The 25,066-nt window shown below is 54.1% G+C and overlaps 12 protein-coding genes across 12 annotated transcripts; 6 read left to right on the forward strand and 6 right to left on the reverse strand.

Moving 5' to 3' along the window:
- Positions 1-292: 292 nt before the first annotated feature.
- On the reverse strand, positions 293-1,747 carry LTS14_000214 (uncharacterized protein; the record flags this gene model as incomplete). The annotated part of the gene is made up of 1 exon (XM_064832928.1): positions 293-1,747. The coding sequence occupies one exon, from the start codon at positions 1,745-1,747 to the stop codon at positions 293-295; it is 1,455 nt and encodes a 484-aa protein (XP_064699197.1).
- Positions 1,748-3,185: 1,438 nt separating this feature from the next.
- TIM22 (Mitochondrial import inner membrane translocase subunit tim22) lies at positions 3,186-3,793 on the reverse strand (the record flags this gene model as incomplete). Its single annotated transcript, XM_064832929.1, has 2 exons — positions 3,186-3,650; positions 3,704-3,793. The coding sequence occupies 2 exons, from the start codon at positions 3,791-3,793 to the stop codon at positions 3,186-3,188; spliced, it is 555 nt and encodes a 184-aa protein (XP_064699198.1).
- A 2,260-nt stretch (positions 3,794-6,053) lies between these two features.
- Positions 6,054-7,373, reverse strand: LTS14_000216 (uncharacterized protein; the record flags this gene model as incomplete). Its single annotated transcript, XM_064832930.1, has 1 exon — positions 6,054-7,373. The coding sequence occupies one exon, from the start codon at positions 7,371-7,373 to the stop codon at positions 6,054-6,056; it is 1,320 nt and encodes a 439-aa protein (XP_064699199.1).
- A 719-nt stretch (positions 7,374-8,092) lies between these two features.
- Positions 8,093-8,645, reverse strand: LTS14_000217 (uncharacterized protein; the record flags this gene model as incomplete). Its single annotated transcript, XM_064832931.1, has 2 exons — positions 8,093-8,538; positions 8,594-8,645. The coding sequence occupies 2 exons, from the start codon at positions 8,643-8,645 to the stop codon at positions 8,093-8,095; spliced, it is 498 nt and encodes a 165-aa protein (XP_064699200.1).
- A 247-nt stretch (positions 8,646-8,892) lies between these two features.
- Positions 8,893-10,770, reverse strand: LTS14_000218 (uncharacterized protein; the record flags this gene model as incomplete). The annotated part of the gene is made up of 2 exons (XM_064832932.1): positions 8,893-10,255; positions 10,316-10,770. 2 exons carry the CDS (start codon positions 10,768-10,770, stop codon positions 8,893-8,895), a joined length of 1,818 nt encoding a protein of 605 aa, XP_064699201.1.
- A 1,002-nt stretch (positions 10,771-11,772) lies between these two features.
- Positions 11,773-13,527, forward strand: LTS14_000219 (uncharacterized protein; the record flags this gene model as incomplete). Its single annotated transcript, XM_064832933.1, has 1 exon — positions 11,773-13,527. One exon carries the CDS (start codon positions 11,773-11,775, stop codon positions 13,525-13,527), a length of 1,755 nt encoding a protein of 584 aa, XP_064699202.1.
- Positions 13,528-13,599: 72 nt separating this feature from the next.
- LTS14_000220 (uncharacterized protein) lies at positions 13,600-14,298 on the reverse strand (the record flags this gene model as incomplete). The annotated part of the gene is made up of 1 exon (XM_064832934.1): positions 13,600-14,298. One exon carries the CDS (start codon positions 14,296-14,298, stop codon positions 13,600-13,602), a length of 699 nt encoding a protein of 232 aa, XP_064699203.1.
- Positions 14,299-15,412: 1,114 nt separating this feature from the next.
- On the forward strand, positions 15,413-16,687 carry LTS14_000221 (uncharacterized protein; the record flags this gene model as incomplete). Its single annotated transcript, XM_064832935.1, has 1 exon — positions 15,413-16,687. One exon carries the CDS (start codon positions 15,413-15,415, stop codon positions 16,685-16,687), a length of 1,275 nt encoding a protein of 424 aa, XP_064699204.1.
- An 886-nt stretch (positions 16,688-17,573) lies between these two features.
- On the forward strand, positions 17,574-19,439 carry CNA1 (3',5'-cyclic-nucleotide phosphodiesterase (PDEase) (3':5'-CNP); the record flags this gene model as incomplete). The annotated part of the gene is made up of 3 exons (XM_064832936.1): positions 17,574-17,721; positions 17,817-19,342; positions 19,404-19,439. The coding sequence occupies 3 exons, from the start codon at positions 17,574-17,576 to the stop codon at positions 19,437-19,439; spliced, it is 1,710 nt and encodes a 569-aa protein (XP_064699205.1).
- A 528-nt stretch (positions 19,440-19,967) lies between these two features.
- Positions 19,968-20,437, forward strand: LTS14_000223 (uncharacterized protein; the record flags this gene model as incomplete). The annotated part of the gene is made up of 2 exons (XM_064832937.1): positions 19,968-20,143; positions 20,218-20,437. 2 exons carry the CDS (start codon positions 19,968-19,970, stop codon positions 20,435-20,437), a joined length of 396 nt encoding a protein of 131 aa, XP_064699206.1.
- A 579-nt stretch (positions 20,438-21,016) lies between these two features.
- Positions 21,017-22,408, forward strand: LTS14_000224 (uncharacterized protein; the record flags this gene model as incomplete). Its single annotated transcript, XM_064832938.1, has 2 exons — positions 21,017-21,476; positions 21,504-22,408. 2 exons carry the CDS (start codon positions 21,017-21,019, stop codon positions 22,406-22,408), a joined length of 1,365 nt encoding a protein of 454 aa, XP_064699207.1.
- Positions 22,409-23,087: 679 nt separating this feature from the next.
- LTS14_000225 (uncharacterized protein) lies at positions 23,088-24,830 on the forward strand (the record flags this gene model as incomplete). The annotated part of the gene is made up of 3 exons (XM_064832939.1): positions 23,088-24,624; positions 24,678-24,747; positions 24,809-24,830. The coding sequence occupies 3 exons, from the start codon at positions 23,088-23,090 to the stop codon at positions 24,828-24,830; spliced, it is 1,629 nt and encodes a 542-aa protein (XP_064699208.1).
- Between the last annotated feature and the right edge of the window lie 236 nt (positions 24,831-25,066).

The following is a 25,066-nucleotide window of genomic DNA, read 5'->3' on the forward strand; positions in this document are numbered from 1 at the left end:
AGAGCTGCGCTCATCTGTGAAACGCAGGCGGTCAAGACCAGGACGACCACAAATGTTCGATGGGCGGTGTAGGCATGGTCTGAAGTATTACTTTTTACGAGCAATCCAGAGCGCGAGACTTCAAGCATTCGAGGCTCGAAAATGAGGTCCAAGTTGTCATCAGGCATAGCGATGATGGGTAGGGAAATGCAATTGTGATAATTATGCATTGGCATTATCTTGTATATCGACTACATACTCTTATAGAACATGAAGTCGTATGCTACAACATTCACATAACTCATTGCACACTCTAAGCAGACGACTCAGGGGCACCAGTAAGAGCCTGGAGGACACCGTCGTAAGCCGCCTTCCTGACAAGAGTTGTGTTGGCGCCACCTGGCTGGAGGAACAGGTCACCGTAACCCTGGCCGGGGAAGGTACCTGGGATCCAAGAGTAAGTATCATCAAAGTCCCAGACAGTCACACCAATGCAGCCCTTTCCGACAGCAACACAGGCAGCGACGGAGTTGTAGTAGTCCAGGACTTGCTGGGCCTCAGTGGCGGCGGTAGCGGGGACATTGAGTCTGACATCAAGCTCGGTGATGGCGACATCGACACCAAGATCGATGAAAGCCTGCATGTTGGCCTGCTGGGAAGCCTTGTCTGGGGTCTCGCCGACGATGAAGTGAGACTCAAGACCCACACCGTCGATCTGGATGCCACGGTTCTTGAGGTCCTTGACGAGGTTCTGGGCAGCGTACGATTTGTTGCCTAGGTATTCAATGTTGTAGTCGTTGTAGTAGAGCTTGACATTCAAGTTGCTGGCCTTGACGGCATCGGTGGCGGCCTGGAAAGCTTCAACGACGTAAGCAGCACCAATAGTGTTGTACCAGATGTTGCTCTGGTATGCACCAGCTGGGCTGTCGGAGAAAGCCTCGTTGACCACATCCCATGAGTAGCAGCGGTCACCGAAGTGCTCAATCAGGGTAGTGACGTGACGGCGGAGGGCAGCAGAGAGAGTAGCGTTGGTCCAGGTAACATTGGGGCTGGTGATCCAGGTTGGGAGCTCAGATTGCCAGATCAAGTTGTGGCAGCGAACGAGCTTGTCAGTACCCTCGACGAAGTCAAGGAACTGCTCAGCGCCAGTGTAGTCGAAAACACCCGGCTCTGGCTCGGTGAACATGTACTTCATGATATTAGCGGGCGTAGCCTCGCCGAAGTCACTGCTGTTGAATTCAGCAGACCAGTATGGGTCCTGAGCCTCGCCAGTGCCTGGGATATCGGCGGCGGTACCGAACCAAAGCTTACCAGCGGCCTTTGCAGCAGTGTCGAGGCCAGTAGCGGTCGCAGTCGCCACAAGAGTAGTGGTTGGGTTGGTGTTCGTCGCGGACGATGTGGTGGTTGTAGCGACTACGCTGCTGCTTGAAGAGCTAGCAGAGCTGGCAGAGCTGGAGCCGGAGCTGGATCCAGACTTGGAGGCCGAAGATGTTGCAGAGCTTGTGGCGGAGGACGTGGCGGAGGTAGAGTGCGAAGACGAGCTCGAGTGGGAGGTGGAGCTGGAAGTGCTGAAGCTCGTCACGCTTGACGGCTTGCAAGAGCCGGTGGCGGTGACGGTTTTGGTGGCGGTGCTGACGTGGCTGCTGGTAACGGTTTTCGTGACAGTTACAGTCTTGTCATTGCCCCAGCCGTTGTTGCCACCCCATTGAGGGCTGGCGACGGCACCGGCAGCCAGAAGACCGGTGGTGAGGAGAGCACGGACGGACATCTTGATGATGGAGTGAGTGGCTGTGAACGATGGAGAGGCACGAGGAGCGAATGCTGTGCGATAAGGAAGGACTGTAGATTGAGCATGCAGATGGCACTATATACCTACCAAGACTCCTAAGACAATTAGCCTGCCCGGACTCATGGGAGCCGCATATGGCGGCCGTGTCGATGGCATGATCAGAGCAACTCGGGATCCAGAGCAGCGGCTAAAATGAACGATTAAATGACAGTGTCCATGAACAGACCCGAAAGCGAAAATTTAGATTGAAGGTGTATGCCAGACGGTTCGTGCAAGATGCAGACGGGTGCATGCCGAGGCCGCGACAGAGCCACATTATACCACATCTGGGGAAGCCCTCTCATAGTTGGAGCCCCACGGGTGCAGGTACATCGAAAGTACCCACCGCACACGGACAGGAACAGGACCAAGTGCGGCTGCAAAAGGGAAGGTGAAATGCAATCGTGCAGGCAGTGTTCGCCGGGTAAATACAGTCGATGCGGCTCGGCCATTCTTGCGGGGTGCCAACCTTGGTTAAGTCGAGCTTGGTATGGTTGGTTCGCAGGGCAGCAGTGCTTTCTTCGGCTTGTCGTCCTTGGATAAATCTTGTTCTAAGTGCAACACTGTACACGAGTCAGCCTTCGAAGTCCGCTGATGATGATGATGTGGCTTGAGAAGGATATGAAGCAGGACTCTAGAGCTGACAAGACGAGATGAGGTCGGAAGATCGAATTGCCGACCTTTCGGTTCATGCTACCCGCCTTCCACATATGGCTAGCCTTCACAGCAATGAATGCTTGGACATGGTTCGGGTTCAGTAGAGGTGTACATCTAGATTCGCATGCTACAAAGACATATCGACCCACAGGCCACATGAGCCGCATTCGTTGTGCAGTTCTAGCGTGAACGAGATGCATTGACGGGAGATCTGCTCTGCGATTTGCCACCACATGGCAGAGTGGATTTACTTCCCTCCATCCATCCAGCAGATCACCGGCTAATATGCGTCTCGCTTCGAGTCCGCGATTCGCATTATACCGACGACATCAATGCTTCTGCTCCGTCAGAAATGCTCGTTCTTAGATCAGCCTAGGCCGGTGGAGATGAGTGGAGAGGTTGGATGTGAACGAGTCCACGATATGCACTGTCCGACTACATCGTCTGGATGAGGATGGAGTACGACAATGTTGCGGTGTGCAAGGTCCACCTTCTCGCTAGGTGGCTCTGCGTTGCCAGGTTGGGTGGTGCTAGCGATGAAGTCCAGACACGTAGCGCGGGTTGATGGCAATAGCATATCCCGGGCTGGTGGCTAGGCTGGCCCGATCAGAATGGAGCAGGTGTCTGCGGTCGAGGTCTTCAATGCTGAAGGCGTGTGCCCGTTGTGACCTCGTCTCAAAGATTCTCTTTCTCGGACGGCGAAATGCCCATATCGCATGCCTCATATGATGGGATCCGCAGCTCTGTCGTTCGAGTCCATACGCATATACGCATCGATAGCCGCGCTAAAGGCCGCAAAGCCTGCGCAGCCAACGACGACAGCCTGTGGCCCACCGCTCCTAGCCAGCCATCCTCCTGTTGCACAACCCGCTGCCACGCCATTGTACAGATCGTTCGTCGCCCTTAGTCCCTCAATTGCGCACTCGGTGCCTGCGAACACTGCACCAATGTAACCAAAGTTCTTGGCACTACTCCAAGACGCTTTCCCCATGTCCTTGAAACCACGCTTGATCTGTTCTCGCATTGGTAGATCTGATATTGTGCCAACACCGCCAGGGAGACCAGCTCCGAGAGGAGTATCGTATCGCATACTAGACATGAAAAGACCAAAGACACCACCGAGACCAAATCCCATTGTGCCGGCGATGACGGTCTTTGCAGGACATGATTCCATGGCCATTTGCATCTGTACATACATTAGCCAATACGGTTGAGCGTGGAGTGGAAGCTGGCGCATACATATTTGATCATCTGTTGCTCCTGTAGTTGCTGCGGATCCACCTCAGCTGAACTGCGCCCACCCATACCGCCCATACCTGGAAACGCCATGATGAGCCTGAATATCACACTCCAGGGATAGGGAAACAAGGACAGTAACGCTGCGACAAGAGACTGATAGACTCGTGATTGCTCGCTTGCTGGCGCATCTCATAATCGCATATGACGGCGCTAGACTGAGAGGGGATGGGTAGCTCCGCATACTGTATCCTCAAGCTCGAACCCAAGCCATACCACACAACTCCACTCTATCGTTCGCCTGAAGATCATTGAGGCACGAACGTGTGGAATTTTGGTATGGACACGTAATCTTGACCTACAGCTAGCTAAGTGGTGCTGATCATACCATTCTTCGAGTGACTGCGCTGATACTGTCTCGATCTGCATGCGATCAAGTCGATGTCCCAGCTCGTCTTCCCCGGCCCATTGAGCCAATGCTGATGGCCATCCAACGACGGATGCTACCGATTGACTTGTCGCCTATCCGTATTATGCGACGATACCAGATCATGTCCGCAGCTGCATCGAACGGCCTAGGTCCATTGATAATATTCGGAATATTCATTTTGGTCCCTTTCCCGATGCACTGCCAAGGGTAGGCAAAGAATGCGAACAGATCGACGACCTTGCTGCAACAGCCAGCATGGCATAGACTGTGACTTGGTAGGGCAGAGATCCTGAAGGTACAAAATTCCGTTCCATTTGATCTACTAAATGTGGGCTACTCTACTGTGACATGCCTTTTCGACAGCATATCACGATGGTACCGGCCGGTATCGCCTCTGGCTCTGCCAAGCCTCGAGCCTCAAGCCACTCATGAGCGTCGCAGCATTGGGCGATGAATACCGGAACATCGCCACGGCGCTATGTAAGTCAATATCTTTACAGCGACTTGGCCAACAGCGAACATCCAGGGTCCAGCACGACAGCTTGTGAAGTAATCTGTCGATACCGACGAAAGTCGAAGGGTGAGAACTCTCGTTCCGGACTCCCGCGCGAATCGCTGGAGGATAAGGGTGTATCAGCAGTAAGTGAGGGGCTGAGTGAATGAGCGAGCGAGTCGTGCGCCCCTTGGCCGAAAGTCTTGGCACGCTAGTGGTATAAATAGTTGCAAGAAGCCCACTTTCGCTACCACTTCTTCCTCCTCTGCCCTCAAACATCAACATTCCTGGATCCATAACAGCTCGGCGGACTGCCCGCCGTTGCAGAGGAGATCTCACACATTGTCCTGTCGGATTGCAGTAAAATTGACGTTCGCCCGATTGAGTCGAATCGATACATGCGCCCAATATCTAATTGTGGTCTCAAAACAGTTACTGATGAACATCTATCTGCTGCCTTGGAGCATTTGTAAATAGCGACCTAGTGGCGAAACATAGCATCCAGCTGCCTCAACAGTTCCTCTTCGAGACCCGTGGGAGGCGGACCAGTAGTAGGATGCCATCTATGCAGCTACAACATCTCATCAGCCAGAAATACCCACAAACCTCGGCGTATCATCAATCACTGTCGAGTACAGGAAGGACTTACAGCAACAACACCACCCCTGCCCCTACCCTCTCCCTCCCCATCAAGCAAACTTTCCTTCACGAACTCCCCCCAAACCCCCTCAACAACCCCCAACAACTCCTCCCCGACCGCCGTCCCACATACCACAGCCCTAGGCCTCGGATGCATCGCCCACAACACCGCCCCGAAATTCTGCGCAGAGAACTGAAACTCCTCTGGACTCTCAGTCATATCTAGGACAGCAGCTGAATAGTACGGCGTCCCATTGCCGGCGGAGAAGAAGGATGAGAGTGCCAGGGCGGTGGCACGAGTCTTGCCTATTGCTATGATAGGGATGGATGCCATGGCGGGCTGGGAAGAAGGTGCGGCCATTGTCGACGTGGAAGTTCCGTGCTGGTGGTGAATCTGGGAATGTTTTGAGGGGAATGAAATACTGTTCTTCTCAGCCAGGAGCAGGAGGACAGCACACTGGCTATATACTCCCCCCGTAGGCATTAGTACAATACTCGACGTAGATCAGTAATCGTTACCCCCAGAACGGAGCAACATACCCTCCAGCTTCAGCTGTACGTCAGGAGATTTCGGCCCCGAAAACCCTCGCATAGCGTCGATGGGATGTAAGCGAAAGCGAAACGTCCTCGGTCTTCTAATCACAAGGTCCAGATCTAACCGGCTGGGATGGCTCAGGCCAAACCTACAAGCACAAAAAAGTCTTCATATACACAAAAGCGAAGATGAGGCTAAAATGTACATACATACTATACACTACCCTCCAACCCCGCCCCACCCCACCCACACCCCATCACCGCCCACCCTTCCCACCCTGCCGCTGACCAGCCCTTCTCTCATAAGCCGCCGCCGCCTCCTTCTTCGCCCGCGCCTTATTCTTCTCCGCCTGCGCCGTCGTCGTCTCCCGAACAAAATTCCTCATATTCTTCACCCCATCCCTCATACCATTATAACTCCCCATGATCCCGCCGGATTTCTCCTGCGCGTCTGCCGAGGAAGTAGAATTGGAAGGCGTTGAGCGGCTGTTCTTGGCCACGACGTCTATGACGTTGTTCGTTGATCCCAGAGGCCCTTTTGTGTTGTTGTAATTATTCGTGTGCAGATTAGGCGCTTGATACGACGTGCGGATATATGCCGCATTATTCCTGACCGCCTCTGCGGCCGCCGCCGTCGCAGCGGAGGAAGCTTTAGGCTTGGGTAGCATACTCTCGAAAAGCGCATAGGCTTCGTTCTTCACGGGACCCTCGCTCTTAGTAGGTTTATACAGCGGGGCGATGCCAAAGTATTTTCGTACCGCTGGTCGCTGAAGCATCAACCCTTGCACCATGCCAAGAGCCCCAGAGACCGTGAACCAGACGCATAGTGCTCCGGGTTGCCATGCCATGATCAGGATGACGATGCCCGGCATGCCGTACCACATGAAACTCTGCATCGCAGGCGGTATCGCGCCCGGTGCAGCGGCCCCGGACTCCCCTCCAATCCGTATAAGTAGATGAATCGCTGCGCCCATTACCAACGGTAGAATTCCATACGGATCCGGGAGTGTCAGATCAGTCAACCATAGGAACCCGCCGTCCATGAAACCCGGCACGGGGAGAGCAACCATGGCCCGCAAAAGCTTGAACCCGCAAAAGCCCAGCACGCCCTGCATAATGATGGGCGCGAACTGCGCCCTGAAAGATATGCCCGCCCGCGACCGAATCGTCTGCATCTCCTGCCAAGCCTCCATCACCCCCTGGGTATTCCCGGTCTTCTGCGCCGCTTGCATCCTCTCCGTAATCGGCTTGGTGACAGAGACTAGGGCATTACTCCTCGCCATGCTGTCCGAACTCTTCAAGAAGAACGGGAATATTGCCAGTCGGATCACGAGGGCGGTGCAGGCGATGCTGCCCCACCAGGGGAGACCGGAGTAGACGTGGATATGCTCCATGAGCCATTCGAGCATGGAGGTCGGGCCGTACCAATAGGAGAGGCCGATTTCGTGGAGGTAGCCGATTTTGACGGGGATGGTGGAGAGGTCGGGAAGAGCGGAGAGGTCGAGGTCGTCGAGGGTGATGGAGGTGACGTCTTTGGTTGGGAGGGCTTCAGTAGTGGGGGGAGGGGTGGCGGGCATCGCTGTCGCTGCTGCTGGGCCGGGAGGTGGTGGGGTGGGTATGGGGTTGGTTGAGGCATGCCGTATCGATGCTATGCCGGGTAGTGCGAGTATAGCGTGCTTCTGCCATCGTTGTGTGTATATTGAGCTGGGTGCAGGTCGACTGCGTATGGTTGAAGAAGGAAAGGGTTGCCGTGATGCGGATGATAACTAATGGAGAATCATGGTCAGCTATATCAATGCCTTCATGAACGGTCGCATTATGTATAATCATACTTTCCGACTTTGCAGCTGGTATAACCGAGGCGTCTGCCCTCGGGCAATATGTAGACCTCTACTGGGCATCATCTTTGCGATGAAATACAAAATATGTATACCATCAATGCGCATCTGCGACTTTTCGACATGGGAAACAGCTCAGGGTTCCGCGCTAGCGCGCCGAGTCGCGTGACGTGGATGCGACGTACAGTATTACTCTATTCTGTGACCATGCCAATACATAGCAGAAAATGTTATACGAAGACACCCACAATCAGTCGACCATCATGATAGAAACCAGGGCAGAAATCAAAATTAGCGAAAGTACCACAACACAATCTAAGATATCTTCCCGACAACGCCACCATCCTAATCGTGCAAGGAGAAAAGACAAAAACCAGAGCCCTAAGCAACAACAGCAGTGTATAGCATAGCATACGACCATCAATTAAGCTCAATTCCATTCCATTCTATTAAGCAACCTACACCATCATAAAAGCCGCGCCCAAGACCCCCACAACCCCCATCACAGCCTGCGTAATCCTCGGCGCCCCTCCATTCCCAGTATACTGCTCGGGCACCGCACTCGAACTAGCCAGCGCGGGAGCCGGAGCAGGCGTGCTAGTCGCGGGCACACTAGCCGGCTGCACGGGCGCAGTATAGTTACTCCCTATCGACGCCGGTGGCGGCATGGGAACGGCAGCGGACTTGGTGCACCCGCATTCGTGATCGTACCAGGTGGTGGTGGATTGGTAAGGGGCGGACCAGGATGCAGCGGTCGGGGTGGTGGTGCAGGAGGAGGAGGTGATGGTGATGGAGGTTTTGGTGCAGGTGCATTCTTCGTCGTAGTAGGTTATTGTTTGGGTGACTGGGGTGGCGGTGGTGGTGTTGGCTGCTGCGACGGCGTAGAGGCCGGATTGCGCGAGGGCTGGAGATGTGAGGGTTAGCTGTGTCGGCTTGTTTTTGTTGGAGGTGACACTTACCCTGCGCAGCTAGCAGGCTTATTGCCGCGGTGATGATGGCGAAGCGATGCATGTTATTGATCTCGGGGTAACGACTGCAGTTGTATAGAGTGAAAGGGGCGACGATGTCGATGGCAAGCGATTGATGGATGCTACTGACGGAGTCGAAAGTGGAAGTCGACGTCCGTTTTGTGTACGGAATGCATCACCATTGTAACTGCGATCCACGTGATATTTGTTATGTTTTGCATTCCTCCTTACGCATCGCTCATCTCGCCCGTCCGCCACTATCGGGTTCCTGATCCAGAGTCATGGTCCTCTCAATCATTCGCATTGTAGTTCTGCAATGGGATGTAGCTAGTCGAATCCTCGTGCACCTCCAGATATCGCTGCATCCCAGTATTGACCAGCATGACTCTCGTCGCGGAACCAGCTTCATCCATCTCAGCCGGCTCATGAAGATGGCTATACCCCTCAGCATCCTGCCACTTCATACCATGGAACAGCGCAGCCAGACTACTTGTCCAGGGCTCCAACCCAGCACGTCTACTAGCCGCCGCAACAGCAATCAAGAACAAGAGTGTCACCAGCGTCACCGTAGCCGGTAAAGCAATCCATGGCCACACAACCTGAATATATGTCTCCTGCACAAAGTACTTTCCTTCCACCACGGTGTCAGCACTGGACTGCGTTCGTATAGCCAGGGTCATGCTGTCGGCGATGTTGCGGAACATGCTATCCAGAGTATGCGGCGTAGCGTTTAGATGCTGAAAGACAGCTTGTGCCATATCGCTCGGCCACAGTGGTTGCGGACTCAAACTGTCACTTTGCGACAACTTACCCGAGAATAGAGTCGGGAGGTAGAACCAGAAAGCTTTGATGGCACCGTAGTCGATTGTGAAGTTTCGGTCGTCGAAAGACAGTGTGAAGCCGCCCGATGGTGCGGTGATGTTATCTGCATCTCCAAGATTGACACCTGTGGTTGACGTATTGAGGAGTACAGGTGCGCCTATCGCTGTCTCCGAGAACGAGCCATTGGTCGAGCTGGCATTATATTGTTGTATGCAGAACGTGACTCGGCACTCTGAAGCAAATGGTCCGATTGGCATCGTTTTGCCCTGATTGTCAGGCTTCGAGCTGTAGTTGCCTACAACCACGAACATATCCAGTAGAGGGTAAAGGCTATCCGTGAACGCCACACTCTCAAAGGCCATATCAGTCACAGGACTGACATCGTTGGTGTTGTTCACGACCATCGTGTTGCCGAATTGGCCCAAAGGTACGGTCAGATTGACGCCATTGGGGAGTTGCCATTCGGTGGCGTGGCCTCCATAGTAAGGTTGGACCGACGAGTTCAGGTGCGACGTGAGGTCGGCGCAGGTGCTACACATCGCCAGACTTGCGTACGAAGGCCAGGTACAGTTGCCCGTCTGGCAAGTGGGCTGTACAAGCCACTGGCCAGCAGTGTTATTCGTGCTCAGCATACCGCTGAGGACAGCTGCTTTGAGGTTCAGAGGCACGTCTGCCCCATCATCTTGATAAGTGCTGTTGTACCAGTGGGCCACAGGTATCGAGGAGCCATTGCGTGCCGTGCCTCTGGTTGGTGTCGCGATGATTTGTTGGACAAATGGTCCATAACCAAGCATGACTATGGTGATAAGAGCACCGATACACGCCATCCAGCTGGAAAGGAGCAGTCAAGTCAGCTACACCCGTGCCATCCAAGCTAGCCTCAATGCTTACCCTCCTGTAGCGCCGAGCAATAGCTTTACGCTCCCATACGGGCCCGATCTCGCATCCTCGATGATCTCGAAGTCTGAGAGCTTTCGTGGTTTCTGGAACCATAGCCACTTGAGCTGTGCAAGACCGGAGGTGATCGGGACCATCAAGGCTGCAGTCGCGACAGAGGCTAGCAATGAGACGATGGTGTTCAGCGTGATGCCCCATCTAAAGCTCGGGACCTTGCGTCCATCATAGGCTGCGAGAGTCCCGACGATGGCGAGCAGACATGCAGTCCCGAATATCCACCAGGAGGCCTCTGACAGCCAGAGCTTCGAAGCTGTGTTACGGATGGAGTACCATGTCCCTTTTCGGCGTGGATTCGGTTTCGTGACAGGTCCAGGTGATTGATGTCCAGTGTCTGGTCTCACTTGTGCTGCTGGTAGCATGTTCGACGCGCTGTGGACGCTGTCCGACATTGTCTATGACCTGCTTGGCAGAGAAGAGCCGCGAGAGAAGGGCAACGAAGACTACTATACTTGACCAACCAAGCACTCGAAGCGGCTCAGCCTTATGGGGGCCAAAAGCCGATTCCATCGTTCAGCCTGCAGGTGACGCTAAGCACAGCGTTGGCCGCAGCGAGCTGAGAATTATCTAATTCAGGTTCGTGCAGGTGTTGCTGTGGCCGACTTTATAGCGTGATCAACAGTAGTAGCGGTGGCGACGAAGAGCAATCGTGAAGGGGTGCCTCGCGATATTGATGCTCGAAGTCACGTGACGGAGATCTCGTGGGTGACACTTTCACCAACTCACCCCCTCTCGCGCAGTCATCTTGCACTCATATCATAGATGCGCATACGCGAATGAAAGAGCACCATTCGCATATCATCCTCGTGTGATCAAAATGCAAAACGACAGAGCGTAGCAGGCAGGAGAGGCCAAAAAGGCGCGATTTGAGAGGCTCGCCTCGATTATTCGTGCCAATTTGGGTACGTCCACTAGCGGATGCGGCGTTTCGGCGAGTTGCGGGGGTGTCGCTGTGTTTGAAAACGCCTAGGGTTAGGGTTTGGGTTAACCAAGCTATTCCCCGGGCACGAGCATGATACGACAACGACTTCGAAACGTCGCCTTGCCTTTGCTTGTGTGAAAGGACGAGTCTCAAGTAAGTCATGCACGATAGCTCGGCGCCAGTCTCTCAATAAAACCAATGCTGTGCAATGATCGTGAAAGACCACTTGAGCGAGCCATCCTGGACAACCGTCTATTATCATGTGAATTCGTGTATCCCACAATCGAGATGGTAGGCACCAGTGTACATCACCGTCGTAACCCCACGTATACAGGGCATATAGATTCACCGCCGAGCCACAATATACATTGGACACATTAGACAATCAAAGACACTTCTCCCCTGAGACTCGCGATAGCATCACAACTTAAACAGCAGGCCCGACCGAAATAGGTTTCATACAGTCGCCACCATGTCGGGCTCAAACGAAAACGACACCACCTTCCTCGGTGCAAACGTAATCGATGGCTCCGGCGCACGACCAGCCTATCAAGCCAACGTCCACATCCGCAACGGTCTCATCCACAGCATCGACGAGTCCGACGACCTAGGCTGGACAGACGAAAGAGTCATTGACTGCTCCACCGGCCACTGGACCCTCTGCCCAGGCTTCATAGACATGCACGCCCACTCCGACCTCTCACTCCTGCACACACACGCCCACCTAGCCAAAATAACCCAAGGAGTAACGACCGAAGTAATCGGCCAGGACGGTATCGCTTATGCACCCGTTGACGATCAAGCGATGGCGAGGATCAAGAAACAGATTTCCGGCTGGAATGGCGAACCCAAGAGCCCCGAGGATTTCTTTGACAGGTGGAGGAGTGTGAGGGAGTATTTGGATGTTTTGGATCAGGGGTTGGATGGGAAGGGGATTGCTACTAATGCCGCTTTCTTGGTTCCGCAGGGGAATTTGAGGATTCTGACGATGGGCTATGAGAGTCGTGCGGCTACGAGGGAGGAGACTGAGAGGATGAAGGAGATTCTTACGATTTCGCTGGAAGAGGGGGCGGTGGGGATGTCGAGTGGGTTGACATATGTGCCTGGCAACTTTGCTACGTTCGATGAGCTGGTGGAGCTTTGTAAGGTGCTTGTGAAGTATAATGCCTACTACTGTCCCCACCATCGCTCGTATGGCGCCGGTGCTATGGAAGCCTACGCCGAGATGATTGAGCTAGCACGACAGACGGGCGTACGTCTCCATCTCACACACGCTACACTGAATTTCCCAGAGAACGCAGGACGAGCTGATGAGCTGCTCAGGATAATTGACGACGCACTTGCAGAAGGCGTCGACATCACTCTCGACACATATCCCTACACCCCGGGCTCCACAACCCTAGCCGCTCAACTCCCAAGCTGGGTATCCAGCAGCTCAGACAAACTCGCCCTTCTGAAGGACCCCATCCAACTAGCCAAACTGAAACACCAATGCCTCATCACCGGCTCAGACACAGGCGGAACCCTAGACTGGCCCACCCTCGAAATCAGCGGCGTCCTAAACCTCAAACTCGCCTCTTCCTGCGTCGGGAAACGCATCTCCGAGATCGCTGAAGAGCGGGACGAGGAGCCCTTCGATACATTCATTTGGTTGTTGAAGGAGGACGATTTCAGCACCACCATCTTAATGCATGTAGGGCACGAGTCTAATGTGCGGAAGATTATGCGGCATCGGCGACACACGGGCGGTAGTGATGGGATTCTGACGAGCACGAAACCGCATCCGAGGGGTTGGGGCACGTTTCCGCGGTATCTTGGGCATTATGGGAGAGATCTAAAGGAAGGTAGGGTTAGGGATATTCATGCTCCGAAGAGGAGTTCTGAAGGTGGAGCGGTGGAGGAGGAGTTTGAGGATGTGGTGCCGGAGACGATTTTCGAGGGTGGGCTGGAGGAGGTGGTGCATCATCTTACTGGGAGAGCAGCGGATGTACTTCGCCTGAGAGATCGGGGGTTGATACGTGAAGGGTATCGAGCGGATCTTGTGTTGTTTGATGCGGAGACAATACGCGATCGGGCTACTTTTGCTGATCCGCAACAGCCTGCTGAGGGGATTAGGATGGTTATGGTTAATGGTGTTTTGGCTGTGGACGAGGGGACGCCGACAGGTGCGAGGGCTGGGAAGACTGTACGGATGAAGCGGGAGGGGAGTGGATGGGTTGTCAGATGAGTAGTGTAACGTAGAAGTGGCGTGGTCTATGTGATGTACATAACTTACAACAAAGTCACATGGACCAAGATCTCATCTGCTCTCCGCCGCCTCAACGACAACTTCAGGAATCCCACCGTCCTTCCCAGACGTGTTGTGTGCCGCCCCATGCACCTCCTCCACCCTTCCCTTCAAGTCTGCACACCACTCCGCAAACCTCTCCTTCAAACTCGCCTCGTACTTCTTCCGATAACTCTTAGCCGCCAACCCGCCAAAACTCTGCCAAGTCCGATACATCGTCCTCCCCCCGCCCAAATCCTCCATCTCGTTCTCCCGCTCCGCCTTCAGCACAAACGCCGGCTGCATATGTCCTGCATTATGATACGTCCATCTTATGTGTGTAAGGGCCGGCGGATCATGATCCTCTAGCGTCCGCACGCGACCGACGTGTGAGCATGTGACGTGGAGTTTGTTCTTCTCCTCCCCTGACCCGGGCTTCATCTGAATGTTGAAGTCCATGTTCGTTCCCGGCACCATCGTGAGGTCCCGCTGGTGAGAGTGCGGGTGCGAGGTTATGGTCACGTCGCCGTAGAAGGCGGTCCAGTCTTTCCATTTGCGGACGTCGAGGAGGACGTCGCAGACGGATTGGACTGGGGCGGCAATTTCGATCTCGCGGTAGATGGAGAAGAGGCCGCCTTTTGGGATGCTGTGGGTGGGGCGGAAGTCGGTGTTGGAGGGGTCGCGGAAGGCGTCATCTTTGACTACGACTTGGGGGATGGACTTTGAGCTCATTGTGGTGGTAGGCAGGCATGGACAGTGCTCTCGCCTCCATGTTGGCTATTACTATTATGGGCTGATAAGATGTTGATATACTGGAGCTTGCCCCTCATCACTGGCATTGCCAAGACGTATGGCGTGGCTTACTAAGGGACGTATAACGATGGATAACGCTTTCGCGTGGAGGTGAGCTACGGTCTTGTCATAGTCACAAGACCGTAGGTAAATAATAATGTCCCACCCGGTGTGTTACCGTGTGTATGTCTTTGCGACTCGAGAAGCCGAGGCGCTGGTCTGAAACGATCTGCTGCTGTGAAACGCCACGAAACACCTCCTGCTCCATGATTGGCCAGGAATAGACCTTGAACCACTTCACTGCGACAACACCCACTTCACTCTAGCAATATAGCAATACCACGGCATGATCGTGAACATCAGCAAGCGCCTGTACCGCCAATACCTAAGATTCTGCCTCCATACGGCACGACATGGCTGCTCGTCGGGCATGGAAGAAGCGAGTTGCAGTAGGCGAAAGACCAAGAAGTGTAGCCTGAATCTGCGACACCCGCCTCCTGCCTTCGCCAAGCATACACCTCTCGCTCCATGCAGATCTAGTCAATGACCATCACAAGCACAAGAGGCATCCCTGCCCGTGACTCCTGGTGGGACTCCTGTAGACATTCACTAAAGGTCGAGTCCTCGCTTGTCTTTCTTTACTGCCTCGACAACAACCTGCACCACTTTCTCTTATTGTCAACTCTCAACAACATCCTTCTGCCTGGTGCAAAGGAACTGTCAATCTCTCAATAAACACGCAGGTCGGATATCATCAGAGTCGGTCTCAAACACAACATCCTTTCCAGCAGCACTCGAAACTCCACACACTAGACAAAGACAAAGGTACGTGCGTCTATTGTTCCTTCCTTATTGTTCACAGCAAGGCCACTGCATACACAAAGGCATTTACCAGAGACAATTTGATATGAGCGAGTTTAATAGAACTTCTTTCAAGTTACTACCACCACCAGCGAATATCGCTAACACTCCACCAGGACATCCAACTTCTTCGCACAGCAGGTCTAAGCGAACATCAACACTCTTTCCAACACAATCACTTAAACCACAAATCATGCATTTCCCCACCACCATCTCCGCAGCCGCCTTCCTCGGCATGCTCGCTACCACCACTGCCCACATGGTGATCCACGAACCAGTCCCCTACGGCAAATCCACCCTCCTCAACGGCCCCCTCGCAGACGACGGCTCCGACTTCCCCTGCAAACAACGCCCGGGCGTCTACGACATCACCTCGATGAACACCCTCCAAGTCGGCGTCCCTAACACCCTCTCCTTCATGGGCGGCGCCACGCATTCAGGCGGCAGCTGCCAAGTCTCCGTCTCCCTCGACAAGGAGCCGACGAAGGATAGTCAGTGGAAAGTCATCCACAGTATCATCGGCGGCTGCCCCTCCAACGTCACGGGGAATCTAATCGAGGATGCAAGTTCCCTCGCCGCATCTGTGTTTAGTTACCAGATCCCTAAGGGGATGCCTAACGGACAGTACACTCTCGCCTGGACCTGGTTCAACAAAGTGGGGAACAGGGAGATGTATATGAACTGCGCTCCCATTACTGTGACCGGTGGCGCGGACAACAACGACGTTTTCAGCAAGTTGCCGGATATGTTCGTTATCAACATCCCGTCGGGCCAATGCGCTACGGTCGAGGGCGAGGACTTCGTTTTCCCTTCTCCGGGTGACTCGGTCGAGACGCCGTTCAGCACCGCCCTGGGCAGTAAGACAGTGGGGTCGGGTTGCGCGGCTGTGACGGGCAAGGGGGCTGGAAGCGGGGTGGCGAGTGCGCCGGCGAGCGCTGCTTCTGGTGGACCAGCTTCTTATGGCTCCGGGGCTTCTAGCGCTGCTATGACGGCGCCAGTCCAGGCTAGCACGGCTCCTGCTTATTCTGCCCCGGCTTCGCCTCAATCTGTCCCGGCTGCGCAAGCGACAAGCGGTGCTGATTCCTCGATTGTCACGGTAACAACCATGTCGACCGTGACCAGCGCCTCGCCATCATCGGCCGCTGTTTCCGCCCCAACCTCCTCCGCCCCAGCACCCGCCTACTCTGCCCCAGCTCCCGCCGCCGCTCCGGCTGCCGCACCAGAAAGTGGTAGCAGCAGCAGCAGCAACTCCACGACATCTTCAGGCACCTGCTCAAACGGCGCAGTGGCTTGCTCCAACCCAGGCGCAGTTGTCTGCATTGGAACGACCCAATTCGGGCTCTGTGATATCAGTAATTGTGCTGTGCCTGAGGCTTTGGCTAGTGGGACTACGTGTTCAGGTGGTGTTATTGCCAGGAGGAGTGTGAGACATGGCCGGAGGCAACTGGCCGGGAGGAGGAGGTTGTAGTGGAATAGGGTGTGTATTTAAATGTGCTTATGAGGGACGAACGAGGTGGCTTGGGATGGCGTTCTTGGATGCTAGGTCTTTCTGCATGGTTCGGCGATGCTTGGGCTGCATGCGCGCTGGAGAAGTTTTATGGACATGAGATTTTGACGTGATGGATGATGGTTTATCTAAATGGCTTGCTTCACGGCAGGTGATGATTGATATAGCATAGGAATGAATGTACGCGATGAGTGATGCACTTTTGCAATGATTGCTACTCCTTGACAAACTGCTTCTCTCGTATGTCCAAGACCTAGCCTCATTGTGGTGGACGTGTAGGACTGACAGTACTCACCGCTGCCGTCCAAGCACTACCGCGCCCAGAACTTCTGCATTGGGTGTTCAGGAACCGGTGAAGGAGGGAAGCAAGAAGGTGGGGTCGTTCCCAAGCGCTGCCCAACTGCAGGGACTGGTTCAGCGCACGATCCAGCCGCTCGTGGCGTTTCGTTTCGCCCTTCAGCCTCTGTGCGACGAATATCACGGGCTACTGTACCCCTCTACCTTTGCCTTGCCTTGAACACTTTCACACCATATTCCACGACGACAGATATTCAAATCTCAGACAGCAAGACTGATCTTGAAATACCTGAGATTGCGACCTTCACCACCCTGACCTCATCGTCCCCACCCATCTCAGCCGCAAGCCGCAAGCCGCAAGCTTTCAGGTCGCGCGACAAACAGCGTGCACTAGCCACAACTTGAGTGAGCGAGACTCCTCGTGCGATCATTGTCAACTTTATTATTTCATTTCGCGGGGCATTGAGTACTGTCTCACGTACCGAAGAGGAAGGCAGAGACAGGAAACGACCAGGAGTGTTGAAATAGTGTAGAGGCAGAGGCAGCAATCATGGAGGGGGTCGAGCAGAAACCCGTGTCATATACCGACAATGCCATCCGCGCCATGCAGAACAAGAAAGCCGTGCCGGAGATTGACTTCACGCTGCATACGATGGAGGATGGGACGACGGTGAGCACGCAGGAGAGGGTGTGTAAAGGTATGTCAATCCATCGATCAATCAATCAATCAATCAATCAATCATCCCTCGAGCCGGGTGGTGTGATAGCGACAATGGCTGACTGTTCATCCCAGACGTACAAGCACCCGCCTTCAACACCCCGACCGAAGAACAGCTCGTCTCACCAACCGACCGATCGAAGCCGAACTTGCAATTCCTCAAGCAGCATTTATACAGAGAAGGACGCTTGACCGAAGAGCAGGCGCTATGGATCATCCGCGGTGGTGCAGAGGTCTTGCGCTCAGAGCCCAATCTGCTGGAGATGGACGCCCCAATCACAGTCTGCGGAGATATCCACGGCCAATACTTTGACCTCATGAAGCTGTTCGAGGTCGGTGGCGACCCGGCAGAGACCCGATACCTCTTCCTTGGCGATTATGTCGACCGCGGATACTTCTCCATCGATTGTGTGCTTTACCTGTGGGCCCTCAAGATGTGGTACCCAAACACTTTGTGGCTTCTACGAGGCAATCACGAGTGTCGCCACTTGACAGACTACTTCACCTTCCGACTGGAGTGCAAGCACAAGTATAGCGAACGAGTGTACGAGGCATGTATAGAGGCTTTCTGCTGTTTGCCTTTGGCTGCCGTCATGAACAAACAGTTCCTCTGCATCCACGGTGGGTTGAGCCCTGAGCTGCACACTCTTGAGGACATCAAGGCGCTAGACCGCTTCCGGGAACCACCAACCCACGGCTTGATGTGCGATATCCTTTGGGCAGATCCACTGGAGGAGTTCGGACAGGAGAAGACTCAGGAATTCTTTATCCACAACCACGTCCGGGGCTGCTCCTACTTCTTCTCCTACCCCGCCGCCTGCGCTTTCCTGGAGAAGAACAACTTGCTGTCCATCATCCGCGCCCACGAAGCCCAAGATGCAGGTTACAGAATGTACCGCAAGACCCGCACCACCGGCTTCCCCTCAGTGATGACCATCTTCTCCGCCCCCAACTACCTCGACGTCTACAACAACAAAGCCGCAGTCCTCAAGTATGAAAACAACGTAATGAACATCCGCCAGTTCAACTGCACGCCCCACCCCTACTGGCTCCCCAACTTCATGGACGTCTTCACCTGGTCCCTGCCCTTCGTCGGCGAGAAGATCACAGACATGCTGATCGCCATTCTCAACACCTGCAGCAAAGAAGAACTCGAAGATGAAACCCCATCCTCCTCCGGCCCGGCCTCACCCCCCTTAGTCCAAGGAGGAGCAGGAGGAGCAGCAGCAGCAGAACCCAACATGGACCCCGAAAGCACCGAATTCAAGCGCCGCGCCATCAAGAACAAGATCCTGGCCATCGGCCGCTTATCCCGCGTCTTCCAAGTCCTGCGCGAGGAATCCGAACGCGTGACCGAATTGAAAACTGCGTCGGGCGGGCGTTTGCCAGCAGGGACGCTGATGTTGGGCGCCGAGGGGATTAAAGCCGCGATTACGAATTTTGAGGATGCGCGCAAGGTGGATTTGCAGAATGAGAGGTTGCCGCCTAGTCATGAGGAGGTGAGGCGGAGTTCGGATGCGGCGAGGGATGAGGCGTTTAAGCGGGCGAGTAGGGAGGCGGAGGGGGATGAAAGGTTGGCGGGGGTTGCTCGGAGGATATCGGTTAGTCCTTTTGAGAGAAGTTTGGGAGGTACGTGGAGAGTTTGCTAATACGGTCTTCTAGATGTCTTCTGGATCTGGACGGAGCAGGAAGGGCTGAGTTGATCGAAGCTCTTGTGGGGAAACTCTGGGATGGCTGGGTACGCGGTGGTCCTTCCACAATGATGCTCGCAGACGGGTGTTCATGTCGGCAAAGGTCGCCACTGCTGCAGGAAAAGGCTCGCCCACTAGTCCGTGGGTCTTATGGTATGGATATGCCCCACGATGATAAGCCTTGGACGCTGTGGCATGGGCTGTGCATAGGTTATGGTGTTCACAGTTCACGGCATGGATTACGGAGTGAGTAGATGTTGCCGAGCACAGATAATTGCGTGGTATTGAAGTCTTGCACTCTAGCCCGCCCACAAAGGCGTTCCGGTGACTTGAGCCCGGTTGACTGAACTGAAGCTGTTCTAAGCCGAGTGATTGGACTGAAGTTGTGCAAAGGGCTCGAGATTACTGACATGTGATCGCTAGACTCCGGACATATATACTCTTGAGGCATCCCTCATCGCTTTCCCACTCAAGAACAATATACTTTAAACAGCTACAACCGGATCTTATCATCACCATACCCTGACTCGTCGCCATGAATGATACGGAGGATCTCGTTGAGAGTACCGAGGGAGCGGGTGTTGCTGTTATGCCGACGGGTGACAGGGGTGGGAGCAAAGTCGTGCTGGGAAAGGAGGCCATCGGGAAGACTACGATTGGCATGAAGCCGAGCACCATCCCTCTCGAAGGAAACGATCCAGAAGAAATTGGGTACGAAGACCGAGGCGGCCAATTTCTGCTAAGGCTACTGCTGGCATGGAGAAGTCTGGGGACGAAGCTCGGAGCAAGAACACCACCGCCTCAGCCTCGGGCTTGGGCTCAGGCGAAGATCGGGCTGGCGCTGTTGCTGCAAAGAAGGGCAAGGGTCCTTATAATACGGATAGTGAGGACGATGAGACTTACGATGATGATGATGGAGAGGATGATGGGTGCTGGGAGGAGGACGATGATGCTTGGCAGGGTGGTAGGGGGTGGGGGAGTGGGAAGTTCCGGTCGGAGCGTTGAGGCCGTTGAGGGCGGAGGAAGGACGGTGAGGATGGAGTGCTGCGTGGGGAAGCGAGTGGGTGGTAGATGTGTGCTCGTCGACAGCTACGGTTGAAGCGGTATGGTGTTCTGCGGTGGCAGGGGAGGAGTGGCAGTGTGTTTTGCGATGTGTGATAGCTGGTCGTTGCATGCTTGCAATTCCACATGAAATCAAAGTACTAAGACGTCCAGACCCCCCGTATTGCCAAGAGTGTAAAGCCGAAGACGAACCTTCTTAAGTTGGGCACGACGATGAGGCCGACATCGAGTACGACTAAGATGGTGATGGATGCAATAAGGAAAGCTGCAGTTTTGATTGGACGTTCACCCTGTGGCTCATCTCACCTGATGCTTCGAAGTGAAATTGGCGCAACAGTGAGTGAACGCGCAGCAGTAAGTGAGCGTTCTCTCACTTTTCGTGGCTTGTGATAGCTGGTCTGTGCCACCTACTGTTGATATGAACTGCCTCTCTCTCGTTGGGATACCGCTTCAATCCACCATCCAGACACACTCGATCGTGGCCGTCCCTCGCCCCTCTCGCCTTGCACGACATCATCAATCATGGCTCCTAATCTCCTAGACATGCTTCCGGCGGAAATGCTTACAAGGGTCGCCGAGCAGGCAGACAAGCATGACCTCGCGGCAATGAGGGCATCATATCGAGCGATGGCGGCCGCTACATCCAAAAGCTTCGCCCAGGAATTCTTCGTGCACCGCAAGCATATGTGGACCGCCTATAGTCTTAAGACACTCGCGGAGATCAGTAATCACCAAACCTTTGCTAAACACATCAAGTCCATCGAGTTCCGCTTCGTCAGCCTAGACACGAATCACCACAAGGAGCATACTGGTCAGGTCTTCTGGGAGAGCTCAATGAAAATTTTAGACGGCGGCAGACGGCCGGTCAAGGTCGAGCAGTTTGATGTCGTAAAGAACTTCCGCCGGCAGGAGGAGCTGCTCGATGATCTCGACAACGGCAAACGACCGCTCATGCGCGCTTTTGCGAACCTCAATAAGCTTGGTGTGAGCCCCGCTATTGCTCTCACAGGGCACGCTGGTCGCTCCCTGACCTCTTTCTTCGGTTTCAGGGCCCTGGCAGCTGCGCTCGGTCCAAGGATTGACTTTGAAGATTTCCGGGAAAGTGGTTGCACCCAGCTGACCCAACGCCTGGTTGACACGGTTCTTTCCTCTGGACTGTCGATCTCCGAGCTGACCGTAGGCTCTGTGGAACATCGTGGCATGACTGATGGGTCCCACTTCGACGTCAGTCCGCAGACCCTTGAAGCGGTGCGCCATGCTGTGCGAGATCTCTCTTCGCTGACCTTGTACCTCGCGGAAGGGGTGGATCTACCTGGAGACCGCGACGAGGGGAAGAAGTTTTTCGCACAGATTCCGAGGCTCCAGACCCTGAGTCTGATCTTCGACAGCCTGTTCGAGCGTACCTGCTATATGGTCCCAACGTGCTTCGCAGGATCCAAGAACCTGCGGACGCTCAAATTGACTGGTGCAATCGAACCAGCTGAGCAGTGGATCGGGATGTTCGAATGCCTCAAGCAGAGTCTTCGTAACGTTCGTCTTGTCAGGGCCATGATCATGGAACCAGCTGGTGATGCTGGCTGGCCCCAGATCTTGCGGTGGATGATCGAGCATCTCGACTTGGACACCCTCGAGCTGATCGGCCTGCTCGTTGACCGTGAAGGTGACTACGAGCACTACTGCCGAGACACCGGAAAACTGATTGCCAAGCTCCAAGGTAAGGACGAGATACGCACCGAAGTCGAAAAGATCTGCGCATCGGCACGCTACATTCTCATCGATGACAATGATGGCCTTGAGATGGGACTCTATACGTCCGAGAAATCTGGAATCGACGATTCCAAGAATTACATGTTTGAGCTGGACTCCGAGGCAGACGGCGAAGATGAGCCTGACATGTTGGACGAGGACGCGTGAATTAGTGACGAAGCTGAGGATTGGAAGGAGGCGGATAGCTGCTCGTCCTGATAACAAGGGCAGACGTGATTTGGTTGGCTTGATAATAGGCTGCGGACGATGGATTCTTCTCCAGCAACGCCCAGGCAGTTCAAGACCTCTCGAATGCCGCTGGTACTGGATGGATGGTCACCACCAGGGTGGAGATCATGAGCCAGATATATGTTTTCAGTCGGTGGCCTTCAAATTTTGCTTGACGAGGCCTGATGTAGTCTGAGTCAGATGTCCATCAACAAGAAAACCAATCGTGCAAGATGGCACCGTCTTATTTCCCATTTCTCATCTCAAGTCTCTGCTTGACGCACGAGCGTATGTACTACCGTATCGAGCAGGCACGCCGAAGACAGAAGAGGAAGCTGGGCCTCGAACGCAATCCTTCGCCACAGATGCGGAGACGATCACGGATGCGACGTGAAGCTTGGCCAATCAAGCCCTGGTCTCGCATCTGGGCGCGACCCTGTACAGATAACGGTAGTGCGATATGTCCTAGTGGCACTGTGGGATGGAAAAGTAAAATGGATTAGTAGGAGCAGTTGCGCTCGTGCTCAGTTCTGTGCGGGCACGCGACTCCTCCGTCCATCCTCACCTCCGCCGTGGTTGTGATTTGTCCCATTGCCCTTGTTGGCAGACGACCACAATAATGTCGACGTACGATGATAAGCAGCATGGTGAGCCAAGCGTGCTCCCGGCTACGCCGCCAGACCGAGCATTACGGCCGCTGACGACGGACGAAAAAGTAGCTGCTACCACGGTCGATATCGAGTCGCGAGGCGGATCGAGCGAGAAGCAACAAGAGTATCAAGGCACGGTGGTGAAGCAAGACAATGGCATACTATCGAAGCTGCGGAATGTCGAGGCTGCAATGGACCGGAAGCTGGGCATTGAGAGCGAGGCCATCGATCGCAAGCTGCCGGAAGAAAGACAACCATTGACGTGGCAGACGACAATGACCATGTCTTTGCTGTGGGCGTCAGGCACTATGAACATCTCATGCATGGCGACAGGATTCCTGGGACATGAATTCGGCCTCTCGCTCAAGCAGTCAATACTGATTTCGATATTTGGCTCACTTCTTGGTGGTGCTGTATCTGGATTCTGTGCTACCCTCGGTGCGGCCACTGGCCTTCGACAGATCTCCATTGGCCGATACAGCATGGGCTGGTATCCCAACAAGATCATTGCGTTTCTAAACACCCTGCAACAGCTCGGCTGGTCAGCTGTTGGTTGCATTACTGGTGGTCTGGCATTGCAGGCCGTATCTGGCGGCAGTCTCTCGATCGTCGTTGGCATTATCATTATTGCCTTCGTCAGCTTCCTGATCAGTCTCGTCGGTCTACGCTTCATCTTGATCTACGAGCGCTACGCATGGCTTATTTATCTCGTCATCTTTCTAATCATCTTCGGCCAAACTGGAAAGTACGCTGATAACAAGACCGAGTCTGAACTGAAAGGCGCCGATCTGAGCGGGATTGTACTGAGTCTTCTGGCCATTGTCTACGGCTCCTCTGCATCGTGGGCCACTGTCGCCAGTGACTACTACGTCCTCTATCCAGTCAACGTCAGCCGAACAAAGGTCTTCATCCTTACCTCCCTGGGCATTGCGATCCCTACATCTATTGGCATGGTCGCTGGCTGTGTTGTCAGCTCGGCATTAAACAATCGTCAAGACTGGGCCACCACGAACGAGGACAAAGGCATTGGCTTCTTGATCCAGCAAATGCTCTACCCACGTGGCTTCGCAGATTTCCTGCTCGTGCTTCTCGTGCTCAGTGGCATCAACTGCAACACCATCAACACCTACAGTGCCGCCATCTCTTGCCAACAGTTCGCAAGACCATTCGCCAGGGTACCACGTTTCGTCTGGAACTTCCTCTGCTTCGGCGTTATAATCGCCTTGGCTCTAGCCGGTCGAGATCAGCTTCTCGCCTACCTACAGAACTTTCTATCCCTACTCGGATACTGGTGCACGAGCTACTTCGTCATCGTGTTCAGCGAGCACTACATCTTCCGCAAGGACAACTTCATGAACTACGATCTTGAAGGCTGGAATGATCCAAAACGACTACCACTTGGTATTGCTGGTTTCTCCGCCTTCGCGCTCGGCGTAGTGATGTGGTGCATGGGCATGGTTGAGACGTGGTATGTCGGACCAATTGGCAAGCTGATTGGCGCGTACGGTATGTTTCTATGCATGCTCTGCCTTTCAAAATGCTGTACTGACTTTCACAAGGTGGCGACATCGCCAACGAGCTTGCATTCGCCGCCACCTCGTTGTCGTACATTCCCATACGCTACCTCGAGTAAGTCCTAATTCCTTTCGTTTTGTGCGAACTCGACATGACTAACATTATGATAATACAGGCTGAAGTACGTCGGACGATAGTAGTAAATCATTGTGCATGTAGATACGACGTAAATGCCAAGACAATATCTGAACCATATCTCTTGACCTCCATGCACTGTTCTTGTGACGTTGAGAGGGCATATCGACAGGATGCTTGTGAGCTATGTAAGCGGTAGGACTTGTGGAGCCTTAACATCGCCTAGATCGTCAAGCAACTTCACTCACTCCACCTCATGCCTATCAGCCACACTTCCGCGCCACTGGCACGCTACTAC

The sequence above is a fragment of the Recurvomyces mirabilis genome, assembly GCF_035927965.1.
Source record: "Recurvomyces mirabilis strain CCFEE 5264 chromosome Unknown scaffold_1, whole genome shotgun sequence".
In the NCBI taxonomy this organism is placed as follows: Eukaryota; Fungi; Ascomycota; class Dothideomycetes; order Mycosphaerellales; family Teratosphaeriaceae; genus Recurvomyces; species Recurvomyces mirabilis.